General features: G+C 44.0%; 1 protein-coding gene across 1 annotated transcript; it reads left to right on the top strand.

Moving 5' to 3' along the window:
• On the top strand, positions 1–22,404 carry LOC149286929 (A disintegrin and metalloproteinase with thrombospondin motifs 15-like). The gene is made up of 8 exons (XM_089493708.1): positions 1–966; positions 13,587–13,719; positions 15,846–16,013; positions 17,293–17,576; positions 18,844–19,021; positions 19,249–19,424; positions 20,100–20,275; positions 21,672–22,404. The coding sequence occupies exons 1-8, from the start codon at positions 1–3 to the stop codon at positions 22,402–22,404; spliced, it is 2,814 nt and encodes a 937-aa protein (XP_089349834.1).
• The last annotated feature ends 4,309 nt before the right edge of the window (positions 22,405–26,713 follow it).

The following is a 26,713-nucleotide window of genomic DNA, read 5'->3' as shown; positions in this document are numbered from 1 at the left end:
ATGCGCACTCGGCTGGCTGTCACCGCTCTCCTTGCTCTGGATCTGCTGCTGCTTCTATGTCCTCGTCCGGCTTCATCTTCGGAGGGGGTCGTGGTCACCCCCAAAAGGCTCGATCCAGATTTAAATGGCAGACGCTATTTCCGAAGGGGTCACGGCGACGCGAAAGATTTGGGGGTCGTTTTCCAAATCACGGCTTTCAACGAGGATTTTTACCTGAATCTTAGCCCCGACTCGGAGTTTATTGCCCCGGCTTTTTCCATGCATTTTCCGGGCTCCCTCCCCAAGCCGTCGGCCGGTTTGAGACACTGCTTCTACTCCGGGGAGGTCAACTCTGACCGGGACTCGTTCGTGGCGCTGAGTCTTTGTGGAGGACTCAAGGGAGCTTTTGGCTACCAAGGGGTGGAATATCTGCTCAGTCCTTTAAAGAACTACACGGGGCAGCAGGTGCGAAGCGGCCACCAGGGGCCGCACCTTCTGCAGCGCAGGCACGCCAGCTTCCGCTCGGAGGACGCCACCTCCAGGTGTGGCGTGAGCTCCGGTTCCAACCACGGCATCATGGAAGCTCTACGGAGGTACAAAGGCTCCCACCACAGCAAGAGGCACTCCAACGGCACAGGGGCACGCGGGGGCCACAGGTCCCGGCGGTTTGCCTCCGTCACCCGATACGTGGAGACCCTGATAGTGGCCGACGAAACCATGCTGAAGTTCCACGGGGACGACCTTCAGCACTACCTGCTCACCTTGATGGCGACGGCGGCTCAGTTGTACAAACACCCCAGTATCCGGAACCCCATTAACATCGCCGTGGTCCGGTTCATGCTTCTCACGGACGACGAGAAGGGGCCCAAGGTGACCACCAATGCGGCCATGACCCTGAGAAGCTTCTGCAGCTGGCAGAAAAAGTGGAACAAAGCGAGCGACAAGCACCCCGAGTACTGGGACACCGCCATCCTCTTCACCAAGCAGGTGAGCCGCCGGAGCCGGGCAGAGTTCTACTAATCTCGTGCTTTATTTATCTGGTAGTAACTTAGAAAGAACGCGCATGTATAACGGATGCCACAGAAACCCAGAGCCCGCCGGCAGATCGGCCCCATCCGGCCCCCGTCTAGTCGCCCTGTTTCTCCTGCTGTAAAGACTCAAACCTTAATCAGTCGTTGGTCTCGTCTTAGATTCAGGAGCCGTATGCCTATCCCATGCATGTTTAATACCCTCACTGTATTACCCCCTACCACTTCTGCTGGGAGGCTGTTCCATTTATCCACCACCCTCTCAGTAAAAGCTCAGTCTACGTCACCTACGAGTCATAGATAACCTTAATCCAATCTGTGTTCCAAAGCGAATGTTTTGTAGAAATTGGAGACACGAGAAGTCTTCTGACCGAGCCGTCGGCCGTCAGACGATCTACAAAGTGCGGAATGTAAAGAAATGTAAGAGAACACACAGAACACGCAGCATATTATAGGGGGACGGGGCAGGTGCTGGGGGGGAATAATGTCGCCCTGAGGACGCTTTCTGCAATTACTCTGCCATTGTTACTACATTAGTAATGAAACCGTCTTAACTCTTTAAATGCCAGCAAGAGATGCTTTGCGCAGTTCAGAAGAGGGCTACCAAACTGGGCAACGGATTGCAGGATAAAGTTCAGATAAAGACTAAAGGATCTCGCTTATGTTTGGCTTGGGGGAGAGAAGGGAGAGACAGGGAGAGAAGGTATTGAGGAGATGGGAGAGAGACATTTAATTACATAAAGGGTTTAACAAAGTACAAGCGGGAATTTATTCCAAAGCACGAGAAATCTTATAACAAGAGACCGGAATCTAACACTAGAGAGTCAGAGAGTGTTACTTTACTGAGAGGGTGGTAGATAAGTGGAGCAGCCTTCCAGCAGAGGTGGTCGAGGGTAATACAGTGAAGGGATTTAAACACGCATGGGATAGACATACGGCTCCTGAATCTAAGACGAGACCAACGACTGATTAAGGTTTGAGTCTTTACAGCAGGAGAAACGGGCGACTAGACGGGGGCCGGATGGGGCCGATCCATCAGCCTGTTCTATAATTCTTTCCGGCAGGCATTTAAATGGTTAACAATCTGTTCTCTGTTATCCTGGAATGTTTTGGGTTCATATAGAGTGTTTTTTGTTGCTTTGCTTTGATACATTGTAGCAGCCGGGGGGGGGGGGGCAGATAGAGAGACTCTAGAGGTTAAAACGGCCCAAATTACATAAATTTAACAAGGTTTTTGTTACACTTTCAGTTTAATGACATTTTCCCCCAAGGGGTAGGAAAGTTGAAATGTCAGAGGATTAAAGGGACAGCGCCGGCTCCGCGCAGAGCGAGTATACTGTCAGCGAGACGCTAGGAATATTATTATGGCCGGTGGGGGGCGGCGGGGGTTTGGATGCCGGCGTTATCTGTTGTATGATAACAATGTGAGGACAGGAGAGATAGAAAAACAGAACTGATTCGGAGACCTGCGTCCCGTGCGATTCTTCTACAGAATAAGTCACATGGAGGTTTTATCCTTCCTAAAGCGCCAACAGTTAGGGCGGCGCTGTACAAACATACGGAACATTGTCTGATTATAAATATGTATCAGCAGTGCTGGGGAAATTGGGAGTTTTAGAAGCCCTGTTGTCCAGAGGCTGGGTGAGGATGATGGGACTTGTACTGCGACGTGGGAATGGTTAGAAGTCACAGATTATAAGAAGTGAGGATTTGGGTTTCAGGAGCTTTATATTTCAAACATGCGCTGCGCGGAATCTTCTCACCGGGGTCTGCTTTGTCTGGGGGTCACCGTTAGCCCCGGTCAGGCCACAATGTTCTTTTATCTGCAGTAACGTAGGTTGGAAGTATGTTGGCAGCAGCTCAGGGGTTAATAGCCTTACATTTGAGACATTTGGTGACCGTGTTGGGGGGCAGCGAGGCTCTGGGTTTACTCCGCTGTACAGCCTCCCCGACAATCACCCCCCGTAGCATCTCTGCCCCACTTATCCAAACCATCTCCCACTTTCCTCGGTGACACCTCACCACTACTCCATTAAACACAGAACCTGCTGGCAGATAAGAACTGTCCGTCCCATGTTTCCAGCTGCTGTAAGAGCTCAAACCATTACTCTCTTCTTAGATTCAGGAGCCGTATGTCTATCCCATGCATGTTTAATCCCCTCACTGTATTACCCGCTACCACTTCTGCTGGAAGGAAGTTCTACTCATCCACCACCCAATCAGTGAGCATAGGTCTTCTCCATACTTCCCCACCAGTGTTACCATTTACCTTTTATCTCTTCTCGCACGCTCCATGTCCTCCCATAATCTGTCAACCTGATTTTCCTCTCCTGTATCATCTACCTCTTTGTCGGTCCTCATCTTACCCCAGTCCCTTATCCCTCCTATCGCTCTAACAGGTGCCAGCTGTCCCGTCTCAGTCCTACCTTCCCTTACAATCTTAACCTGCTCTCCATTCTCCCCCATTCTGCTGTACTTTTTACCCCCCGTCAGACCCCTCAGGTCACTGCCTTCACTTCTCCCTCTTGAATTGGATAAAACTTTCGCTCATGACATCATTACCCATGCAACATTTCCAGAAACGTTAGCTGTGATGTCAGAGCCGCACTCTCCCCTCTCCTCCAACCTTCTCATCGGCCTTGTCTACGCGGCCCCCTCCCTTTCCATTATCCATCCTTCCCTCCCTTCCCATCTCTCTCCCTCCCAACTCTTTTTCTGGTTCTATAGAATGTCCATGAATCGGATCCCAAACATTATAAGATATTATTAGATAAACGCGGAATTTGGCAAAAATCCTAACTTTTTATTAGTTGTGGGGGGGGAAAAACCCCAGAACATGAAAGAATTTGAATGTTCTGCACCAATTTCAGGGCCAATGCTCTCCTGAGCGTTTTACGAACCTCGGTTCAGTGCTTCATGAGATATCAAATCCTAAAAATAAAACGTTAATCTCGCCTTTTATTCTTGGGAAAAATGTAGCTGGAAATAATTGAATTGGAAGTCATCGCATTTGGCAAGAGCGGCGAGATTAACGAGGTACGTTTTATTCTTATCCAGAATCTCTTTAAATAAGTCAAATGTTTTTGGGTCCTCGGAGTTTATAGATTTTTTTAGAGTTTTTTGGGAAACGGAATAAATTCTATTTTTATCTAATAATTTTATTAAAACCATCTGAGTCTCGTTAAGAAAATAGTGCTTTACTTTCCTCCATTCCACCGCCCCGATACACATCATCCCGCAGATCCTGCCTCTTATACCCTGCCTCCATCTCTCACTTAAAATATTACCCCTATATAAACCTTCCTTTTGCTTCCTTCTGTACTTACCCCTATACCCTTCCTCCATTCTACCCCTATATCACTCCTCCCCTATATCTGCCCTATCTCTTCCATCTGTTCTTTATCAAAGTTCAAAGTCATTTTATCACCCATCGCTGCGTGGGGCCGGCTCCACTAAGCATCGTTTTCTATACATCCCTGGACCTATAGAAACGCCGGGCAAAGGGCAGCCGAGACGACCTCGCTGTATCCGCTTGCGGCTCCTCATCTGGATTTATAGAATAATCTTTCCAGATCTGCTGCCGCTTTTCATTACCGCGCTCTGTCGTTTCGCAGAAATCTCTCGCAGGCTCTGGACTCTTCCGCCTGTTTGATTGCGAAGCCCCGATCTTCGCTGCCCTTCTCTCTCGGTATTTCTTTCTCCGTGTGAATGTTGCGTAACACATGGCTGCCCTGCGCCCCGGGGCTTCTGTCTCCACGCCGACGTCATCATTTCTCTCTCTCTCTCTCATGAACAGAGGATACGATCCGCTTCTAGAGTGTAAGCTCATGCGCAAGCACGGAAATCTCTCTGATTATTGGACCGTCCCTTACATTTGAGGGGTCTTACCAAACATGCGCTCTACACCGTAATCTCTACACCGACCCATATTCTAGTTCTTTGCATTTTGTAACTTCTAATATACATTTGTATTTTTTGGGATTTCCCCTAAAAAAAACAGTAACTTTATCTATAGTCTGAATTCTGACAAATGATCTTTTTTTTCCTTAAAAGTTGGCACAAGTTTTAGGTTCACAGGCTATGATTGGTCAGCATTTTTTAATTCCACCCAAATAATGGTTTTATATTCGGATCCCCCATAATTCCCACCCGCAAGCGATCCCTGAGGCTCAAAAGGACAGTAACATTTTTTTGACAAATTGCCTCAAACTTATTAAAGTACGAGAAAACAAACGGGGGATTTTGTCCGATTCCTTGTTTCCATGAGACACATGACAAGATACACTTTAGTTACAGCGCTATAAGTTATTGTTTTATATAGCACCATCATATTCTGTAGCGCTGTACAATGGGTAGACAGGACATAACAAGTAGTATATAACATAACAATGTGACTTACAGAAACAACAGGTAAGGAGGGCCCTGCTCAGAGGAGCTTACAATCTATAATTTCCCCATGATATGTTTTAATGAACTCCTAATGTCTTAACTGGTGCAGGAATCAGGTGAGAGGAGTAGGAAATACACCCAGAGTAACAAAGACAGATCAGGTATCGCTAGCGATTTTCGATATGCGGTTTCTGTGAATCGGCGGTTGGTTCCGTTGTTGTAACGTTCTATCTTCAAAGTCCTTTCATATGGAGGTTTAAGGATTTCGATCGTTCTTCTGGGAATTTTGGAGAGGAAAGCAGAAAGCGAATGAAATAGTTCCTCAAATAGCTGCAGGGGGACAGTTTATAAGGAACCAAAAATTCCGGGAATTCCCAGAAGAATTACCGGCAGGGAGTCGGAGCCTCGGACGCCCTCTAAAAACCCCAATCCCCCAAATCGCAGGAGGGACCCCGAGCCTTCAACACAAGGTCCTACTGAACGTAGCATTATTAGGATAGACATCGTTAATCTACGCTTCGCCCCCAATCACCATCCAACCCCTGTTTCTATAACTAATTTTACCATCCGTAGGGTAACAGACAAATCACCAGGACCCTCCAGGGATACCTCGGCCCCTAATAAAGCACAAATCACCAGGACCCTCCAGGGATACCTCGGCCCCTAATAAAGCACAAATCACCAGGACCCTCCAGGGATACCTCGGCCCCTAATAAAGCACAAATCACCAGGACCCTCCAGGGATACCTCGGCCCCTAATAAAGCAGACCCAGCATCAGAGTCTGGCTGTAGAGTCCCTGTAAATCCTTCCCTCGGCATCGTGATCCTTCGGGGCCATGTCTGGACAGTGGGGAGCGAGGAAACATCTCCTGACTGTCACCGAATAGGATATTCATAGAAGTAGAAACGGGTTTCGCATTTACGCGGGACCTCGAGTAACGTGTCCGGTACTGGGGTATTATGTAGCCGCATACTTTCATTGGAAGCCCACGCTGGGCCAGAATCCCCATCCGGTGGCCAACGTGTGAAACAAGCGATCATGGCTTCATGATATTAGCTGCCGGTTGGGTCGCTCACGCTGACAGTCTGCCCTCTCTTTTGGAGTCTTGTCCTCCATCGCCGGGGGCTGTAACCCCAAGGGTGCCTGAACCACAACGCCGAGAGCGAGGGCCGATCACACAAGCAGGGAGCGGTATTAGGGTGTATAACGCCCCCTGTGGGTCCTACTCCAGTTCCTCCTCAGTTCCTCTGCCCTGACGGAGAAGGATAAGCTTCTTAATCAGTTTGCACAACACAACGTCATGTTCCCAGGCTGCCGGGACGTGTCGGGGGTCCGGGGTATTGGCAGCGGGCACTTCGATTGCTCTCTTAATTTATCTGAATTATGGCAACATTATAGAAGATGAAAAATGAAATCAGAATTCCGTCTCTGTAATCAGCGCAACAATCCGGCTAATGGTGTCGTAACCGTGAGAAACGCGACGTGTCTGCTTGCTTTTCAAGGTTTCGGGGAAGCATTAGTGAAGACATCGCTTTCCTGCTGAAAAGAATAGAAAACCTGATATTTTGTGTATTTTCAAAACAAGGGATTTAAAGATTTATGTCAGAAAAGCAAATATTGCCCATAATCGGGGTCTGAAGCGTGGATATCCGCGTGAAATGCGTGGGGAGCTCAGCCGTGTCTCAAAGCTGCCTTTTACCGTTTTCATGTTATGGAAAAATTCTTCATTTTTATGCTTTTACTCCAAAAACGCATATTTTTGATAGGAAGCCTGCCGTGTATATGGGAAGGGATCACTTGATACAATGTTTGCATTACGTGTGGCTGACTTTCTATGAGAATTCCCACAGGGGGTAATCTTCTTTGATCGGATTTTGAGGTAATTTCCCCCGAACCATTGCTGGTTATTGTAACCCAGACCCCGAGACAATGGGCAGATAAGAGAGGTCTTTCTCGGTTAAATTATTTCTCTTTAGGGATTCTTAAAAAAAAATAAAAATGAAAAGGATTTTCTTTTTTCCCCTCCACTTTGGCTTTAAAGGTCTTTTTTTTTGGTTGTTTTGGGCTTTTCTGGATGAACAGAGGGCCGATTTCTGAAGGGTTTGCACTCCATAAGATTGTGTTTCTTTTTTGAGCGTATCGGCTATTTAAAGAGTTTAAAGACCGAGCTATTTAAGCACTTGAATGAATTCCTCCAGGGGTTTGGTTGAACAAAAAACAGAGGAGGTTATAATCAGCCACTTGTAGCTCTACGATATATATATATATACATTTTCTAAAGTCCTTTCCTATTGGAGAAATAAGCAATTAATCGGCCAAACCTTGGCTACAATATTGTATAATCCTTTGGGCCACTTACAACCATAACCAAAATGCCATGAATTATTATTATAATTATATATATTTATATATAAACAGTTTGAGTTCTTTAACAGCACGGACACATGGGGGGCACAGTTTTCAGTTGCGCCTGGTCCTTTGAGCACTTCCTGCAATACTTTGAACAGGAGGCAGCTGTAAGGAACAGCAGGATGTGAATGATGTCAAAGGAAAATGCTTCCCCAGTCATGCTACGTTTATACCCTTAATTCATAGCGTTCTGTGACGGAATGTGGACTTTTCTTTTCAGATCAAATGTAAAATAACCAAGAGAAGCAATAAGAAAGCAGATTCTGCCTGTGCCGGCGGCTCTGTGTGTTTTGGGTCACTGTGCCTGCGCAGGTGTTGGGCCTCGTGCCATCTTACTGTCACCAGCAAAAGAAACAAAGTCTGATTGTTAGACTGTTACAGACAAGAGCACATGGACCCCTGGCAAACAGGGTGTTCGGTAATGCTCTGCGTCCAGATAATGGCTGAGAAACTGTGTCCCTCCAGCTGTCACGCGACTACAATTCCCACAATCCTCAGCCTTTCCTTCAGTTAGACTGTTACAGACAACAGCCCGTGTATCGCTGCCAAACAGGACACACTGTGTCCCTCCAGCTGCCATTGGACTACAATTCCCACAATCCGTGTCCTTTCCTTTTGCTCAGCATATATAATCCCACGCATAGCTGTCTTTCCGCTCTGTATTTTCTTCTCCCGCTTCTCCTTATCGCTCCAGACCAGCCGTGATTGGCAGGAATTTGCTAATCTCATCTGTAAACACTGATAAAACCCCCAGATTATCGCTGCGAGTGCTCCGGCCCTTTAATATGTTTGCACTCGCGCTCAGAAGAGAATCAGTTATTGGAACGGGCGATGTGTCCAGAGATTCACGTTACTGTTAATATTATTACAAACTAAAACATTCTTTAACCCGTTGAGGATAAAGTCTCTCTATGTGTTTGAAACGGTTCTAGAGTTTAAAAATATAGTAACAATTATTATTATTATTATTATTATTATTATTATTTTTGTAATAATAATAATAATATTGAATAATAATAAATAATAACAATAATAAGAAAATGTTGCAACTTGCCTGCCATGCAAGTAAAGGTAAATCCAACAGCAATTTATTGGGTTAATATTTTAGAAACTTCTAAACAATGTAAAAAAACCAATTTGCTGCATTCTAATAATAAATATATAATGTTTCAAGCTGACAGCTTTGCTCTCCGCTTCGAGGTATTAACTGACATCATCTCGTTATTGTAGGTAGCTGTGGGGTGAAGAAAGAAAGAAATATATTAATCAAGACCAAATCATAACCGCTGGCTCCGAAAGGGTTAACTCACAACGCTCGGTTGTCTTGGAAACAAGTCATTTTGTGTTCTGGGGTTTAGCGGAGTACAGAATAACCCTTTCCCAGCCCATAGCTTTTGCACAGATTGAATGTGGAGGTGGAGGTGTGGGGAGAGCGCTGACAGAGGGGCCGAGAGGGGAGGGCGAGGGCTCAGCCGTGTGAGTGACAGCCCCTGTCAGGGAGCTGCGTCTCTACCTGTCCGCCCCATAGACCCCTGTCACAATGATGCATTTTTTCACTTAAAACTAATCCCCCCCCTCCCAGTCAATCAAGGGTCACCGGAAAAGCGACCCCTCCCCCCATGGTGCGCCTCACAGCGCGAGGGGCATATCTCGTACATGCGCGTGCGTCGCCCCAAAATCCCATAGAGAAACACGTTACCCCAAATATTCAGTCTGCTTTCCCCCCTAAGGGGTAGTTGCCAAAACAGCTCTACGCAGCTAATAAACTCAGCAGCATTCCGCCCCGCGTACGATTATACCTTCTATAAGCCTTTGTATGTTCTTATATTATAATTAACCAGGGGCCATGGGCCGGTGGGCCGGTGGGCCGGTGGCTGATGGAGCCACATACAGGTCCTGCCGCTGCAGCAGATCTGGTACTACGGAGCTCGGCAACCGGCTGGATACAGTAGAGTAACGCGGGGACTCGTGGCCAGCGGCCGGTCCGGCCATAAGCCATATAGTAACAAAGTAACAATAGTAATGAAGTCTGGAAAAAGACCGCCGCTTTCCCCGCTTTTACCGATCCGTCCTGCTTTTGATCCAAAAAAGGCACAAAAAGTCCAATTAAGCTATTTTTCAAATTGTTTTGGCTTCCCTGTTTTTTTTCTAAATTCGCAAAACAGCTTCTTCCATCTGCTGCACAGTATTTTTTTTTTTTTGCCAAAACATTTAACTTTCAAAGCCGGCCGGATAAAAAAAAAGAAAGAGACACAAAACAGATTAAAGGATTTCAGAAATCCCGTTATCAGAAATAAATCCCAGCGGCGCGGCCCGGATTCCTTCTGAAATAACGATAAGTGATGAAAATTCCTTTCTGGAAATAAATTTACCAAATACACGAGTTTGGGGCCATTTCAGCGCTTAAGATTTAAAAGTTCTATTTTTTACGCAAATTCCAAAACTTGCATATAAATCTGGGTGAAATATAGCCTTAAAGAAGCAATTTTTTTTAAAATAAAAAGGTATTTTCAGAATTCCAAGGTGTGTATCAAATAGTTTTGCTGTAAATTTCTTTGGAGAGGCAGCTCCTTTGTATCTGTCCTTCAGCCGCATCGCATCACTTGGGTTGTGAATTATTGTGAGTATGATGATGTCATAAGTTCTAGGAATCTTAAAAGTGCTAAATAGTGATGGATAGGAGGCCGGAACCTCTAAACGGCATTTAAGGCAATAGTTAATTATGCTCTTTAAAGGCTTTTGAGCGAAGGTTCCTGATTTATCCGCTTGTCACTCATCACAGCAGCTCGAAAGCCTTTGCGATCCTGTAACAAGCCATTTATGACCCAAAATGAGGGCTTCTGGTCCCAAAAACTTTTCAGGATTTATGATTATCATTTATTGTTTTATGTAGCGCCATCAAATTCCATAGCGCTGTACAAAGGGTAGACAGGACATAACAAGTAGTATATAACATAACAATTTGACTTTGCACAAGAGCTTACAATCTAGAGGATTTGCTTAATTAATGGCATTATTCATGTTTCTGATTTTTCTAGTCATTTTATTGAAGTTTAAATTTTTTACACACAATTTGTGCTACAAAAAGGGCTTCTCATCCACGCATCAACCTCACACCGTTTACCTAGAAAAAAAATAGTCCAGTAAACAGGAGAACAGAACAGGGAAGCAGAGGGGTACAGGAAGGGTTAAGAGAGGAGAATACAAGGTATGATGTCATATGTGGCCCCCCGAGGCTCTAAGGACCTGCCTTGTTATGCGTATACATGAGGAGGGCCCTTGGATATACCATATATCTCTACAGGAACTGTCTGAACAATGCCAGGTGCGCCGCATTCTGTGTTCTAAAGACCAATTCCACCTGAGAACGGAACTCCTAAGGTTATTCTACAGCTTTTTCTCCAATAGTCCAATAAAAGGTATTTATTATTATGCGATAGTAGATACAGATAAGAAACACAGAAACCTAGAGTGTGCCGGCAGATCTGCCCAATCTAGTCGCTGGTCTCTTCTGCCCACTTCTGCTTGGCGGCTGCTCCACTTATGTACCACCCTCTCAGTAAAGTAAAACTTCCTTCCGTTCCATCTCAGTCTCTGACCTTCTAGTGTTAGATTCCGGTCTCTTTTTTCTCCTCCTTTGAAATAAATTCCCTCCTGACCTTTGTTAAATCTCTTTATGTATTTAAATCTCTCTCCCATCCCCTTCTCGCTCTTCTCTCCCCATCTCTCACCCATCTCCTCTCTCTCTTTTCTCCTATCCCCTCTTCCTGCCACTAAATAGGGAACCTGTAGACAAATCCCTGCTTTTGAGTCGATTTCCTTCCAATAATTTTAACCCTTTACATTATAGTAAAGATGCTCTGGTTTATCTTCTGCCCCCCACCCATACCCCTCCCACGCCCCCCCGTCCCTCCCTGCTTTACTCCTGCATGCTGATACTTTGTATCTTTTCAGAGATGCTTCTTAATGTCAGCCTTTACTTTCTCTGCCAAAATAATGTGCCTCGTTTATTAAACGTTACAATCAGTGATCGGAGGCGTGGAGGACGCCGGGCATGCGCCGCGCGCTGCCTGGTATGGAGTTTCTCCCGAATCTCCGGGTTCAGAGAGCAAATCCAGAAACACTTAATGGAAGTGGATTCATTACAGCTGATTCTATCGGATTAAACGTCGGATTCCTTTCAGTCCCCGGATACCTGCGAGCAGGCGGTCGCCGTGTAATCACCGGCTCAATAAAGCAGCAATGAAATAACATTTCTGAATAATTTCAATTTACTTGTGGAATGTGAGGAAAAAAGCTCAATATTTCTGAGAGGGCGCTAAATACGGGGAACAGCTTCCCAGCAGAGGTGGTAGAGGGTAATACAGTGAAGGGATTTAAACATGCATGGGATAGACATACGGCCCCTGAATCTAAGACGAGACCAACGACTGATTAAGGTTTGAGTCTTTACAGCAGGAGAAACGGGCAAATAGACGGGGGCCGGATGGGGCCGATCTGCCCGCAGGGTCTAGGTTTTTTATATTATGGTAACATTTTAACTCCTTGAATGATTTGCTTATTTCTCTGGCATACAAAGTGTTAAGTATTTTATTATGGAGGGCAATTGACTTAATACAGGGTGCAGGATCACCCAGCCCTGTCCTATCCAGTTTATAGGTGGGGGGGTCACAACTTGCTTCCCTTGTAGGCAGAAGAATGTGCTGTATTTGGGGAGGGGGCAGTTAAAATGCTACAAGGTGGGTCAGGAAGGTCAAAAGGGGGAAGTTTGTAAATGCTGTAAAGATGGAGGGAGGTTAAGGCCGATCACTGCTGGAGGGGTCAAGCTGTAGAAGAGGGTAACATAGTCAACAAGCTGTGATTTGGGCAGGTGGGGGAGTAAGGTTATGGTGGAATGCAGAAAACAATGTTCTTTAGATTGTAAGCCTGCAAGCCGAGACCTCTCCCTAATGTATCGGGTCGTCTTAGTCCTTTAGTTCTAGTTCTGTCAGACCCTTTGAATGTAGGGACTGCAAGAAGCGCTGCAGGAATTGTTGACGCTATATAAATAAAAGATAATAATAATCCTAATAATATAAAATAATAATCATAATAATAACAATAATCATCATCATAATCCTTCTGTATTGGAAAAAAACTAAGAAAAATTAAAAAAAGTAACAAAAATGTTTTTCTTTGATAAAGGTTAACTTTTTTTTGTTTTTTTTAGCAACCAATACTACATTTACTCTGGGGTTATTTTAGACCGTTTTGGTATTTATGGAGTATGTAAGATAAAAGCATTTTAAGGGTCATCCGTTTCTAAACAGAAAACGGTAAATTTGCCAAATATGAAGAACGTTGAACTCGAACAGAAACGACATCTTCTAAAAGTGATCGGGAACATCTGCGGTAAAATGAAACGCAGGCCTTCGGAAATCTGAAGCCTCCGTGGAAATGATCGCTGGGGAGACGCAGAGCCTCTTTCAAATAGTTTATGTGCTATAATACTGACGAATGTCAAAATTGTGCATTTCCGATTTCCTATTCTTTGTAATTTTGGGGCCTTTAGGGCATATTTGTTACTTACACGCCTTTTTAATATATTTTGAAAGGGTGAGACATTAGGGAGCTGCGTGAACAGAACAAGTCTGGTGGAAAGTGATGCAGTTGCCATAGTAACCAATGGGCTGTTCTTATGTCTTGCCCCACGTTTACAACTTTTCCGTGCTAAACTTTATTATCTTTTTTTTGGTTAGATTCATGTCTCGTATACTGATCTGTTATTCTGGTTCACGCAGGATCTGTGCGGCGCCTCCACGTGTGACACGCTTGGAATGGCGGATGTGGGTACGATGTGTGATCCTCGACGCAGCTGCTCTGTGATAGAAGATGATGGGCTTCCTTCTGCCTTCACCACGGCGCATGAGCTCGGTGAGTGTCGTGTCACGCGCTAGACACGCCAGACACGCCAGACACGCCAAACACGCCAAACACGCCAGACAAGCTAGAATCCATCTAACCATCACGGTGTTACCATACAGTATAAAACGAATTGCCAAGAACGTGAAACAGAGCAAATGTTACAAATAAAATAACATAAAAACCTAAAACGTGGCACTAAACAAAAATGTTAAATTAAAGGAAAGCACAAAAAAATGCAGAAGGAAAATGGAAAGGATTCTCAAAACAGTTAAATTACTTGTTTGCTTTTTTTGTTCGTCCTGATTCTTTGTGGTCGGAGTCGGACGGTTTGGCCGCCGTTCAGTGTCCAGAATTAGCCCAGTTTGCCTCCCAAACAAAGACGTCAAGAGCTCTACCTCCTAAAATGAGTGAACTTAGCCACGGGTCATGTGGCCCTAAGCGGTAACAACAGCGCAGCTGAGAGAACATCGAAAAATATTATTATATTTCAGAAAAGCCCTATTCACTGCAGAAAATGCAGAGTCACAGATACTTTCGACATCTCATCCATCCCTTCCTCGAGTAGCAGATGATAAATTACGGAATCATTCGCAAATATGTTTCAGCTTTAATTTCCTGACAGATCGTAAAACATTTGAAATACTGTTTGCTGTTTTTCAGACAGCTGGGGGCAGCCATTTTCCTTTGCACTCTTCACTTCCTGTCATGACCTGTGGCAACTTCCTGCTTATAAAATGCTAAAAAAGCCGGGGAGGTTAGATTGTTTCGCTCAGACAGCTGTCAAATAATGAGACGTCAACGATACGGAGGAGGAATGTTTACATAAATATTTGGGAATACCGCAAAATGTTATTTTATTACAAAAAAAACCAAACGTTTACTGGCTGTAACATCCACCAAGCCACATGCTGGAGCAGATTTGTCATTTTTTATTATTTATTTGGAGAAAAATTACATTTTCTGCTCAGGAGGCAGGACACCCAGAATTCCCATTTGTCTCAGAATTATAGCTTTTTTGTTACATTTTGTACATATGCTTCCTGCTTAGAGGTGCAAATAATTGGGGCCATCATACAAGCAATATTCTGGCTGGGCTGCAGAAGTCGCCGAGCCGTTTCCCCCGCGTGTTCCCGAAGCTTGCACCTCACCAGCCAAATATTTGCTTTCTGCCGCGGTCAGACTCGCTTCTTCTGCCGTTCTGTAACTTAGATTGTTGGAGCTGGAAATTGCAGCTCGATCGTAAATTTCAACATAATCATAAATCTCGACTCGTATGAAATGTTTTCCCATGTTTAGAGTTGCTCGTAAATCGGGGAATATTGCTTAAAGTTGTAGAATTTTACAAAGAAAAGTGTTATACATGGTGTATATATATATATATGTGCATAAAAAAAAATATATATATATGCAGTATATATGTATTCCAATCAGTCTAACTATTTGGAGACAATTCATTTAAAAGTTCTCCACATGCACGCCAAGAATGGAGGCAGCCTGTGGCAGAGCCAGCATTCCCCTCCCGTCTCCTCTCCCATCCTTTCTATGGCTGCCTGAAGGAATCAGCAACAATCAGCAACTTAACAATAGAGGAGAGATAACTTAATGGGCAGGAATGCAGAACTCGAGTTACTATATCTTTCATCATCAAATATCACGTTGTCAAAAATCAAAATGAGCTAGATTTGTATTTTTTTTTACATTTTTATTATTGTAATTAAAAAACAAACTGTTTAACAGCTGTTTTTACAAAGAAGAATTGTTATATTTCTACGCGGTTCTAAGATGCTGCACCGTTATGATGGAAGAGCCAATCTGTTAAAACGATGTCATCTTTGATTTGTGATGTAATTGATGACACATGAGGCATGTCAGAGACTTCAGCACTGACATTCCTAATGGCTTCTTCGAGATTAGCGCAAATATGTCCCTTCCCCTCCCCCGCCTCCCCCAAATGCTTTACACATGTTTGCCTGATTGCAGCGGGGACCGGGGGGGGGGGGGGAATTCAAGGAATAAATCCAAATTACTCAATAATTCAGCTTGTCCAATTCCCAGAGTGACAAATAATGTTTTTGTAACTGCTGCAGACATTCGAGGAGCCCTCCTTTAACTTTTCTGTTGTCTTCTCCTCTAAGGTCATGTTTTCAACATGCCGCATGACAACGTGAAGGCCTGCGAGGAGATATTTGGGAAGCTGAAGGACAACCACATGATGTCACCAACGCTTATACAAATCGACCGTGCCCATCCGTGGTCTCTGTGCAGCTCCGCCATCATCACGGACTTCCTGGACAGCGGACACGGTGAGCGGGGCGACAGACCCTCCTTCATAGCGAGATATGTCATAATATTCTCTTTTAGAATCATATACGTGGTCCGCTTTCCTCGCCCGTCGACGTACGTAAAGACTCTCGCCGCTGGTATATAACGTCTCGTCGGAGTCTTGGGGTTTGGAGGTTGAAGAGAAGGAGGATACGTTTCTCTTTGCTCATGCCTTAGAATTCCAAAAGAGAGATCACGGTGGTTTCCGACTTTACAGGCCCCTGAGACAGTCACAGGCCCCCGCGGACCTCTCTTTTAGGATGTGAAAATCCTCTGTGCAGTTAGCGAGCATCCAAAGGTTACAAAGTATTTTTATGAACATTTTTTCCTAGCCAAGTATCACAAGAAACAGACTGTTCCGGACAAGTAACATAATAGCAACGTTTTCGCCGGCAACCAATTCTACCAAGTGCCATTAAAATTATTCAGGTATCCAAATACCGCCCCCCCGGCTCCGTCAGAGGCACCCAGGGGTAAGATCTGTGCCATGGAGGACTGAGATGGCCATATCCTCATCTCTCTTTGCAAGTCGCGCGTTGAGTCCAGACCTCTCCCAGCGGGATTCTTGAGTATTCCGTCCGGATAATGTATCTCGGCATACTCTGGGTTGTAGGAAATCTGTTTTGCACCCAGGGGTATACCGACAGCTGTGGGGCTGGGGTCCCTGCAGGATGCGGGTGGGGTGTTCTGACAGATGGCCCCGGTCCCTAATGATTTCCACAGCTGAAGGGTTTAGCCCGATCCCTGGCTCGGCTCTGACGCCTCTTTATACAGTTTATACTTGGCTTCCGGTCGCGTTTGTAAACTTAGCATGAAATCTGGCTCAGCGCGGAGACTCGGTGCCGATAAACGGGGGGGATTTGGAGATTCTCCGAAAACCAGCAGTGTTTGGAGATAAATGTGGAACGCAGATAGTGAGCGACGGCCGATCAGTCGATGTGTTATCAGCGGGACGTCATTAACACTGATAGAGTTTATGTCGAAGCACGGTGGGAGGTTAATGGGGGGAAAAAGACAAAATTCACTTTAATTTGACCGTTGCGGGCTTTGTGCGATATATAGCCAAACGTTGGGTTATTTTAATTTGGGAATTCGCTTCATTAATCCGAACCCTTAGAAGTTATTCGTTCCAAATGTCTGATTTAGTACATTATTTCACGTATATATATTCTAATCCCTTATATGAGATGGAGCTCCGGTGCTGCGGTAAATGTTTGTAATATGTAACCAGATGCTGATGGCGCATGTTGCTTTGTGCAGGCGAATGTCTTCTGGATGAACCAGCGAAGCCGATCTCCTTGCCCGAAGAGCTTCCCGGTGCCCGATACCCTCTGAGCCGGCAATGCGAGCTGGCGTTTGGCCTGGGCTCCAAGCCTTGCCCGTACATGCAGTACTGCACCAAGCTGTGGTGCACGGGCCGAGCACGGGGGCAGTTTGTGTGCCAGACCCGCCACTTCCCATGGGCAGATGGCACAAGCTGCGGAGACGGAAGGTTTTGCCTGAACGGAGTTTGTGTGGAAAAACATAACCCCAATCGCTACAAGGTAATAAGTCATTTGAGGGCGATCGGGGGAAGGGGGGATAGATGTTACCTTGCTATCTCGTTTTACAACCGAATTCAAAATAATTGAAAGAATCATAGGTCATAGTGCATATATATATATAAAAATACGGTAAGTGCAACCTCAGATGAACAACTACATGACATATTACACCATGTCATGATTTATTCAACAAAAATAAAGCCAAAATGGAGAAGCCATGTACAAATCTGGCCAACTCTTCCCAGTTCGCCTCTTATTGGCCATCTTTTTAAATCTTTGTAATGTTTTATAGTTGTTAGAAAAAGCCAGATATAATGGATTATTTATCAGTGTCCGTCGGGCGTAATTGGCTCCAGGGAAAGCAGGCTGAAAAATGTCAACTGACAGATCTTTAAGAAATAATATTTTGTCTCGGGGCACTTTTTTTTTTTTGCTTATTTACTATTATTTCATTGGGAAAGTGATTGATTGGGTGCAGCTAATCTCTGCACCACGGTGGAATGTCCTCATACTATATGTTAGAAGAAATATATGGTTTCGGGTAATGGTGGAGATCTTTCTTAGAATCTCATTGCTCAATTTTGGTACGTTTGATAAGAAAAGGTTCTGACTGGGGTTTTACATCTGTTCGCATTTCTTTGGAGAGCCGTTACTTTGAATTATAGGGGAGCTACGCAGTTGGGATCTCCTTCATCTTTAACTTCAACTGCTGGCTTTCTTGTTCTATTGATTTACTAGCCATTGAAATACATTTTAAACTGAACATCATGCATTATGTTGGGAAGCAGAACTTGTAAAATCCATGGGCTGCGTTTGGTCGTTAATCCTTATTGCTACTTTATGTGTTACTTTGTGTTCTCTTTATTCTAGCCATTCTTTCATTCCTTTAGACATTCCCCCTTAAGTGAGCCCCGAACCCCACCATCTGCTACCCATTCTCGTGCCTGATAGAGTCTGACAGCCGGCCGTCACGTCGTAGTCCCAGCGAGATCTTTCTCCACCACTTATCTCTCTATCATTCCCCGCTATTCACCATCATAACCTACAGCATCGCTTTATTTTTTGTCAAATCCATAATGCTTCATACTTTGTAAATTATAATAATATGTCTCTGCAGTCTCATGACGATATGTGATCATTAAATAGTCACTTTTATAAATAGAGAATATTTCCCCATGATACATTTCTGAGGAAATAACATATTTTCCAATTTTATGGGAAATACAAGAAACGGAACCCTCACCTCAATTTGTATTTTTTAAACCAGGTGGATGGGAACTGGGGAAAATGGAGCCCGTACGGCCAGTGCTCGCGGACCTGTGGTGGAGGCGTCCAACTAGCCAAACGGGAGTGCAATGATCCGGAGCCCTCCCATGGTGGCACGTACTGCGAAGGAGTGCGAGTGAAGTACCGGTCGTGTTCGCTGGATGCCTGCCCTGATACCGGTGAGTAACTTTGTATCATATTGAAAATGTAGACAAATACGGAATATGATGGAGGATAAGAGCCGTTTGGTCTCGCTGGTCTACCCAATGAACTCCATCACTCCTCTGGACTCTCTTCCATGTCCTATAGAAATGAGACCCCAGGGCAAATCTCTATATACCCAGGGTAAATAAAGTACTGGTTTCTCTACTCTTGGCCAACATCTCTTCCTTGTCCTTCTCAACAGGGAAAAGTTTCCGCGAGGAGCAATGTGAAGCTTTCAATGGCTTTAACCACAGTACAAATCGTCTAACTGCGACAGTGGGCTGGGTCCCTAAATATTCAGGCGTTTCTCCGAGGGATAAGTGCAAGCTTATCTGCCGAGCCAATGGCACAGGGTACTTCTATGTGCTCGCTCCGAAGGTGAGTGTGCGGAATGAGTACAAGCAGCCTATGGTGCGGCACAGCTTGTGACAATTGGGGACCCAATTCCTATATATCTATATATCTATATATATACTGTATATAATTAGATATTTCACATGTGAGATCATCGCAAGGTGAATTTTGAAACCCTACGAGAGCTGGGCGCAACAAAATTGTAGTGCAACACAGAAAGTAGGGGGAAAAGTTATTACGAATGTTAAGTAACAAAAAATAATAATATATCCTAATTTTTTACTGGGACTTAGTGATTTTATTAGGTGGAGTTAAGTGATTTAAAGTGCTTTTCTCTGTTACATAACCGTTTTTGAAGCAGCGATTTCCCAGCAGTGCTAGGATGAGGTATCGATGTACGTCAGAGGACAGGGAACCGATCCCAAACAATGTCTGGCACGGGGACAGAGCAATAATACGAGCGGCTTTATTCTTACAATAGGAGAGTTTTACTTTCGCTGGCGTTGTCAGCTGATAGGATGCAAGTATTATTCACTTAAAATATGGCAAAAGCTCTCCAATCATCCCTGTAACCGATACTTAAAACATTTAGAGAATAAGACTTAGCTGGAACTCCCGAAGCTCCGAGACAAAGTATCACCTGGTCTGTGGGGATTCTATAGAGCAGTACATTAATCGAGGTGCTCTCCTTCTGTCCAGGTGGTGGATGGGACCCCGTGTTCCCCGGACTCCACATCCGTGTGTGTTCAGGGGAAGTGCATTAAAGCCGGCTGCGACGGGAAACTCGGCTCCAAAAAAAAGTTTGATAAATGCCGGGTGTGCGGAGGGGACAACAAGAGCTGCAAGAAGGTCTCCGGCCTCTTCACCAAACCCATGTGAGTAATCCACAAGCTCATTCCCTCTTCTAGAGGAGCGGTTCTCCACATGCCTTTGTGGAGCGGACCTCTTGATGCTCCGTGAATTAATTTAAGGCTGGAGTTTTGTCACAAGTTAATTGAAAAGGATTGATTGCTGGACTCGCAGAAGGCATATTTTTCCAAGGAAAATGCAGATGTTTATTGGGCTGTAATTTCAATTAATGTTTCCAAAGAATGATGATGAAATGACCTCTCACGTTGGCCCCATAGGACACAGAACAGTTATCCGGAAGACCAATTTCCAAGGGGCAAGCCCGACGTTCCTCCATAACGTGCCCGTTAACCACCTATGTGCCTCACGCCATGTCATTGGTATTCAGGTCTTTCAGTGGCGGCTGAACTGGAGGGTGGTTTGACTTTCTACCCCAACCCCCTCTCCTTATCGGATCTATTAAAGTTTCTACGTACTTTTATTTAGATGGTTGGGAAGTAGTTTTTGTTTTTCTTCAGCAGGGCGCTGCTATAAGATGATACAGAAATTCTAGTGTGGAAATAAATCACTTCATATGAACCTAAAACATTTTCCAATATCTTCTCGCTGCCAAGAATTTTTTTCCTTATGTGCTTGTAAGCGTTCCAAAATAATTCTTGATATATATATTCTTTTTTTTTGAGACACGTGTTTAAGCTAAACAAGCACAAACTTTAATAAACCTTTATTTTTTTGGCAACCGGAACTTTTTCCGTAATATAAAAACATGAAGAACCTCAAAAGAACCCCAAAAAACAAATGAAGCAGAAGGTTTAGAAGACGTGACTGATATGTAACAAAGCTCTATTCCAAGTGTTTGCTACTTTGTGTCCCAGGTTTGCCCAGATGTAACTCCTGTGAAACGCACATATGTCCCCAAACTTCACCAAAGTCCCTTTTTCACCAGGCGGGTGCCGATAGGCATACTCAACTACCAATCAAACGTTATTTATTTACTTTGGGATAAGGAGCTTTAGGTGGGACATAGGCAAGTATTTCCAGCAACCTAAAGAGTTAATTAAATAAAAATGGATGCTCTATAGGTGGATGTAATCAGGGTATTACTTAGTATTCTTTATGGTGATTCTTTAGATACTTTTGGCATCACCAATGCGGAGTTGGCACTCAGGGAAATCCCCTTAAACCGTGTTGGTGGCGTCTTCCACTTGAGTCCGGTTTCAATGGAGCTTTGGGATCTCATCATGGTCAGAGGGAAAGTTAAATTGAACCTAAGGTTAAATGAATTACAAGTTAAAGACCCTCTTGTTCGTTGCCAGTGGTGCCATCTGTACATTCCATACGTTCATTTTACAAATTCTATTAACTATAGTAGAACGTCTTTCCCAGATGTTTCCTGACACATAGCTGTTCTTCTTTTTGCAGACATGGTTATAACTTTGTCGTGACGGTTCCAACTGGCGCCAGTAATCTAGATGTCCGACAGCGCGGCTATAAAGGCCTGATTAATGATGACAACTACCTTGCAATAAGGAATAGCCAAGGCCGCTATCTGTTGAATGGGAATTACATTGTATCAGCGGTGGAGCGAGATATTCCTGTCAAGGGGAGTCTGTTGAAATACAGCGGTACGGGAACTGCGGTGGAAGCTCTTCAAGCTATCAACGTCATTCAAGAACCGCTCATCATAGAGGTTCTGTGTGTAGGTAAAATGACCCCTCCTAGATTGAGGTATTCCTTCTATGTACCCAGGGAAAAGAAGGTTGGACAGTCGATAAGCAATAGTCTTGCGGGTCTGGCTCCCCCAGCTCCAAGACCTAAGCCCCAGTCTCAATGGACATCTGGTAACTGGGGTCCATGCTCAGTGAGCTGCGGAAATGGGAAACAGACCAGATCTGTCGGGTGCCGTGACCCTTGGGAACAACCTGCAACTGACTGCCAAGCGGCTCTCCGTCCATCAGACACGAGGACCTGTGGTGACCCGTGTCCTACATGGGAGGCTGGAGAATGGACACCCTGCTCCAAAAGCTGTGGCCGAGGTTTTAAAAGACGGCAGCTGAGGTGTAGCGCAGGCGGAGGGGTAACTCTACCCCGAGAGCACTGTCACTTGAAACGAAAGCCGCAGGAACTGGACTTCTGCACCCTTCGGCCTTGCTGACTTATGAGAATGGAGTCAAGGGACATTCAACACTTTGGAATTCTAGAAATCTAGGAGAGGGTTCTAGAAGGGTTCAGGAGCCAGATTCCAGCACTGAAGATGCGTATTTCAGAAAAGTGCCAAAATTTGAAGGAATCCATGTACTGTGACCAAAGAAACACATTTTTGCATCCTGAACCCAAAGGCAGAAGGATACACGTTGGGTGAAGACCAAGCCAATGCTTTGCACTTTTTATCAGTGTGTTTTGTAAGAGGTGATGTTGGTTTGTTTCTCTTTATTTTTTAATTCTGGGGCATCCCACATTATGTATAATTTTCAGAGCAATGTATTGAAAGTCTAAGGTGTTTAGGATTACTACTCGGGGATCTGAGAAGAAGTCTGATACGTTTGTGTTACCTAGCCCAGGGAGCTGTTCTACTTTTCTTATTGGTTCGAGGCACATTGGATCTACTAGATTATCTCAGGAATACGTTGGTGATCCGGTCTTATATTTATACATTAGTCATGTGTAAACATGCTGCTCTTTATCCACCAAGTCCCAGCTGTCATTGAAAACCCTCTTACCCCATAGAGGGAAAAAAGATGCAGATTTGGTGCATAAACAGAGACATGGACCCAAAGATTAAGATAGATGTATGATATCGGAGGGGGGGGCAATGTACATATACAAAGTATCACAGTCTATAAAAGGAGTCTATAAGTCACCAGAAACATGTTTACACTTCAATAGGGTTGTCCATAGGTAACTGCCAGGGTAAATCGCTCTGGCTGAGGAACTAGAGCAGTAATCTCAAGAGCAGCCGTACCAGATGAGGGCATCTCATCCATCCTCAATGAGACCACGGCTTTCACCGGACCACACTGTACAAATGCACAAGATACTGTACGAAGAGATATAGGCACATGGGAGCAGGAGGTAGAATCAAAGGATCAGCCAAACATTATTTTGTGTAGGATGGGAGAAAGACTGTATTGGTTATCACAATGTCCATATGAATTCCATACTATGGAAAGAAACAAACAAACCTCCTTATCAATCTACCTCTATATATCTCGTAAATGGGATGTTGGAGAGAGTGGAGGGGCTTTAACGATAGTAATACACAATGAACACACGGATGGCTCTGCCGCTGGCACTATGCGAGGATGACCCCTATCAACCCGTCTTCCACTCAACAAGGGCTGCGATGCAATATATAGTAGCTAATCAATTTGGTACTGTCACGACTGTACTGTATTGGATTTATATCCCAATGGCTTATAGTTATCTTAATCAATATGTTTTTTTAATGCAAATACACGTTTCAAGGTGCTAAAAAAAAAGAATCCCCAGTTGGATCCAAACCTTACAATTTTTCCAGCAACGCAAAAGTGTCATAAGGTTTAAAGTTAACAATTCTAGCTGTAGCCTGTTGACACACATGACTTAAGGGGTTAAATAGCTGTAATATTACATTAAGGTGCTATGTCTTAGTAACTCCATATCTGCCATAGCTCATGATTTGTAATATGTATTATTACACACAGTATTTGTCATACAATTTATTGCCCAAATCTGGTAACATTTAATTTGAAATCTTCCAATTGCATTCTCTTGAATCCCATAGCTTGGGACGCGCATGCAACGTGGAACAGAGCATCGAAATACTTATTTATGACACTGCAGGTCTTAAATAATCAATTTCTAGTCTTTTCTTACAAAATATAATAGATGAAATGGGCTGTAATTGATTAAATTAGACTTTTTTTCTTTAGTATCTTAAATAGGATTATGGAAAAACAGCAGCTGTTAAAATCCATAAATTCACCAAAAAAAAAGATTTATGATACATTCGCACATTTTTTTGCTGAAGAAACACACTTTATATAGTAACCTGATCAATCCTAGCATAATGTATTTTTTTCTTTCTTTCCATTTTAAATTTAATCGCCTTGTCCCGAAATTTAATTAAAATCCAGGGCTGGGTCTTTGTATTTTATGCAGACTTGGATTATGACTGTAATTTCATTATAACATGTAGCCAAAAAAAGAAAGGCTTATTGCATTTAGTAATAAAATCTAAAATCCAAAAAAATGTGACTGGGTAGCATTGAAAGCAAAAACCAAGGCAGAATTTATTCTCTTTTATTTGTTTTATTTTTTTTTATATTTTTGTACATTTCTTTTGCATTGTTTTTGATGTTGCAAAAGGAGCATAAAAGCCAAGTTCCAGGCTGTATGTATATAAGTATGTATACTGTGTATACTCTCTATAGGCTTGTGCAAGGCAAATAAATGTGTACAGGACCAAGCGACCTCTCGGTATCTGTACGGCATATAACACCCTCTGCGTACGTTTATTGTCTCTCTGCATCGGGGGAATTAAACCTCGGTTAGATTCTTGCCAATTTCCTCTTATATCAAATGCTTAAAGGATGACCACATTTATCTAAAAATTTTACGTTTTACAACTCTCATTTAGAACAGAAATTATCCCCAAATTCAGAGTAGAAACCTGAGCAGGGTCACCTTTAACGTCACACAAAAGGGGCGGCTGTCCTGGGCCCAGAATTCTCTTTTTGGATGTCCATGGCAGTCGTCTCTTGGAGCCATCAACAGCCGGAGCTCCCTGCGAGGTGGAGGGACAGGGAAGGAGAACTGCATGGATAAAGGGAGAGTGAAAGAGCGAGTGTGTTTGTGGATGTATATATGTATGTATGTATGTATGTATGTATGTATGTGTAAATGTATGGTGTCAGAGTCTGTGAATATATGTCTGCGTACGTCTATGGTGTTAGAGTAAATGTATGTCACTGTATGCTGTTAGCGTGTGTGGGGTATTAGTGTTATGGTGTTTATATGTGTGTGGGTCAGTGTATGGTGTTAGAGTGGTCAGTGGTGAGCCTATGGTTATCTGAGTGAGGAAGAGGAGGGAGATAGTATGTGCATGTGAGTGTAGGGTGTTAGAGCGACAATCGGTATGGGAGAATTTTAACGAGAGAGGATTTGCACCCCCGACCCAACATGATGTAATTATTGTGTCTCTGGGTAAAGAGGTCATGTGGCCACCTTTTCAATGAGGAGGCAACATGATTTTCACAAATAGGGGTTATTATTTGGGTGGTCTGCCCCCTGTCACAGGTTAATCATCCCATGACAGGACTCAAAATCCCTTTAATCCATCATCCATCAGAACGCAAGACAGGCAAGAGAAAGGGCTTCCTCTACGACACTCCATACAATTAATCCTGATCACAAGGAGAGCCGATTATCCTCAGCACATCATTAGACATCACAGAGAATCCACATAACAGAGAGACGTGACGGGGTGCGGAGCAATGACGCCGTAATGCTTTGTTTATGTAAGGAGGGGGCTTTGCACCCAACCAGAAGGCCGTTCTTCAATTCTTTTAAACTTTGTAATTGTTTTCAATTACCCCTTAAATTCACAGAGTCTGTAGTAGAGGGTGCTGCCTTTTATCGGACCACCATAAAAAAAAAACTAATTCTATTCCATATAAAGAAAAGACCTCTGAGGTCTTGAAGGCTTTTGTGACTTTTTATACGTTTGCCCAAATAAAAGGTACCATCTTCAACTACACGGCTGCATCCAGCTCCTTACATTGTAAGCACACAAGTTGTTTGTAGCGGGATTGATGTGAATGCCGGGATCTGATCATGGAAAGACAGTGATGTCCATCATGTGTTACTCTTACTGACCGGCTGTCCCCCCAGCCATAGAGCTTTTCGATCTTTTTGTCCTCCGACCAAAGCCTGTTTGCCAAAAATCCCTCTCCGCAGTCTCTAAAAGCCCATTTCTTCAGGAAAGTGGTTCTCATATTTAAGGGACGGATCCACAGTATTGCCCCTGGATCCCTGCAGTCTTTCGTTAACCTCCTTATATTTCCCGATTACACGGCCCTGGCCCTTTGCAGGGTTATAATAATTTGTTCTAAAGCTCCAACATGTTCTGTGGGTCTGTACAATGGAGATTGTAGAAAGTAGTGTATCGAGGATGCGCCGTACAGCGTGAAGCCATTTCTCATGGCCCCTGATTCACCTCCTGTGTTTAGCTGATCATTGTTTTTCATGAATCCATATGACAGATCCAAAGACTTTTACCCGTGAACGCAGCTCGTGTTACGGGATGTTTACCTCTCCACTCTGCGGCTGTTAGATATTTCAAACATTTGTTTTACTCACAAAACCTCAAAACTGCATCATGTGAATCTGAGTCACGGCTCAAGCCTCGTACAATTATTATTTATTACTTTCTGTTTTTTTCGAATGCTCCACCTATAGATTCATTTTTTTTCTCCATTCCCTTT

This window comes from Sceloporus occidentalis, unplaced genomic scaffold (assembly GCF_023333645.1).
Source record: "Sceloporus occidentalis isolate IW3139 unplaced genomic scaffold, rSceOcc1.0.p SCAF_66, whole genome shotgun sequence".
Taxonomy (NCBI): Eukaryota; Metazoa; Chordata; class Lepidosauria; order Squamata; family Phrynosomatidae; genus Sceloporus; species Sceloporus occidentalis.
Note: the sequence above shows the minus strand (reverse complement) of the source record. Positions and strands in the feature narration are given on the sequence as shown.

What these genes read in the sequence shown, in the direction of transcription:
- LOC149286929 (XM_089493708.1), top strand. Translation starts at nt 1, where the DNA reads ATGCGCACTCGGCTGGCTGTCACCGCTCTCCTTGCTCTGGATCTGCTG. An exon ending in CACCACGGCGCATGAGCTCG is followed by an intron (nt 13,720 to 15,845) that starts GTGAGTGTCGTG and finishes TTCTCCTCTAAG; the next exon opens with GTCATGTTTTCAACATGCCG. An exon ending in TCTATGTGCTCGCTCCGAAG is followed by an intron (nt 19,425 to 20,099) that starts GTGAGTGTGCGG and finishes CCTTCTGTCCAG; the next exon opens with GTGGTGGATGGGACCCCGTG.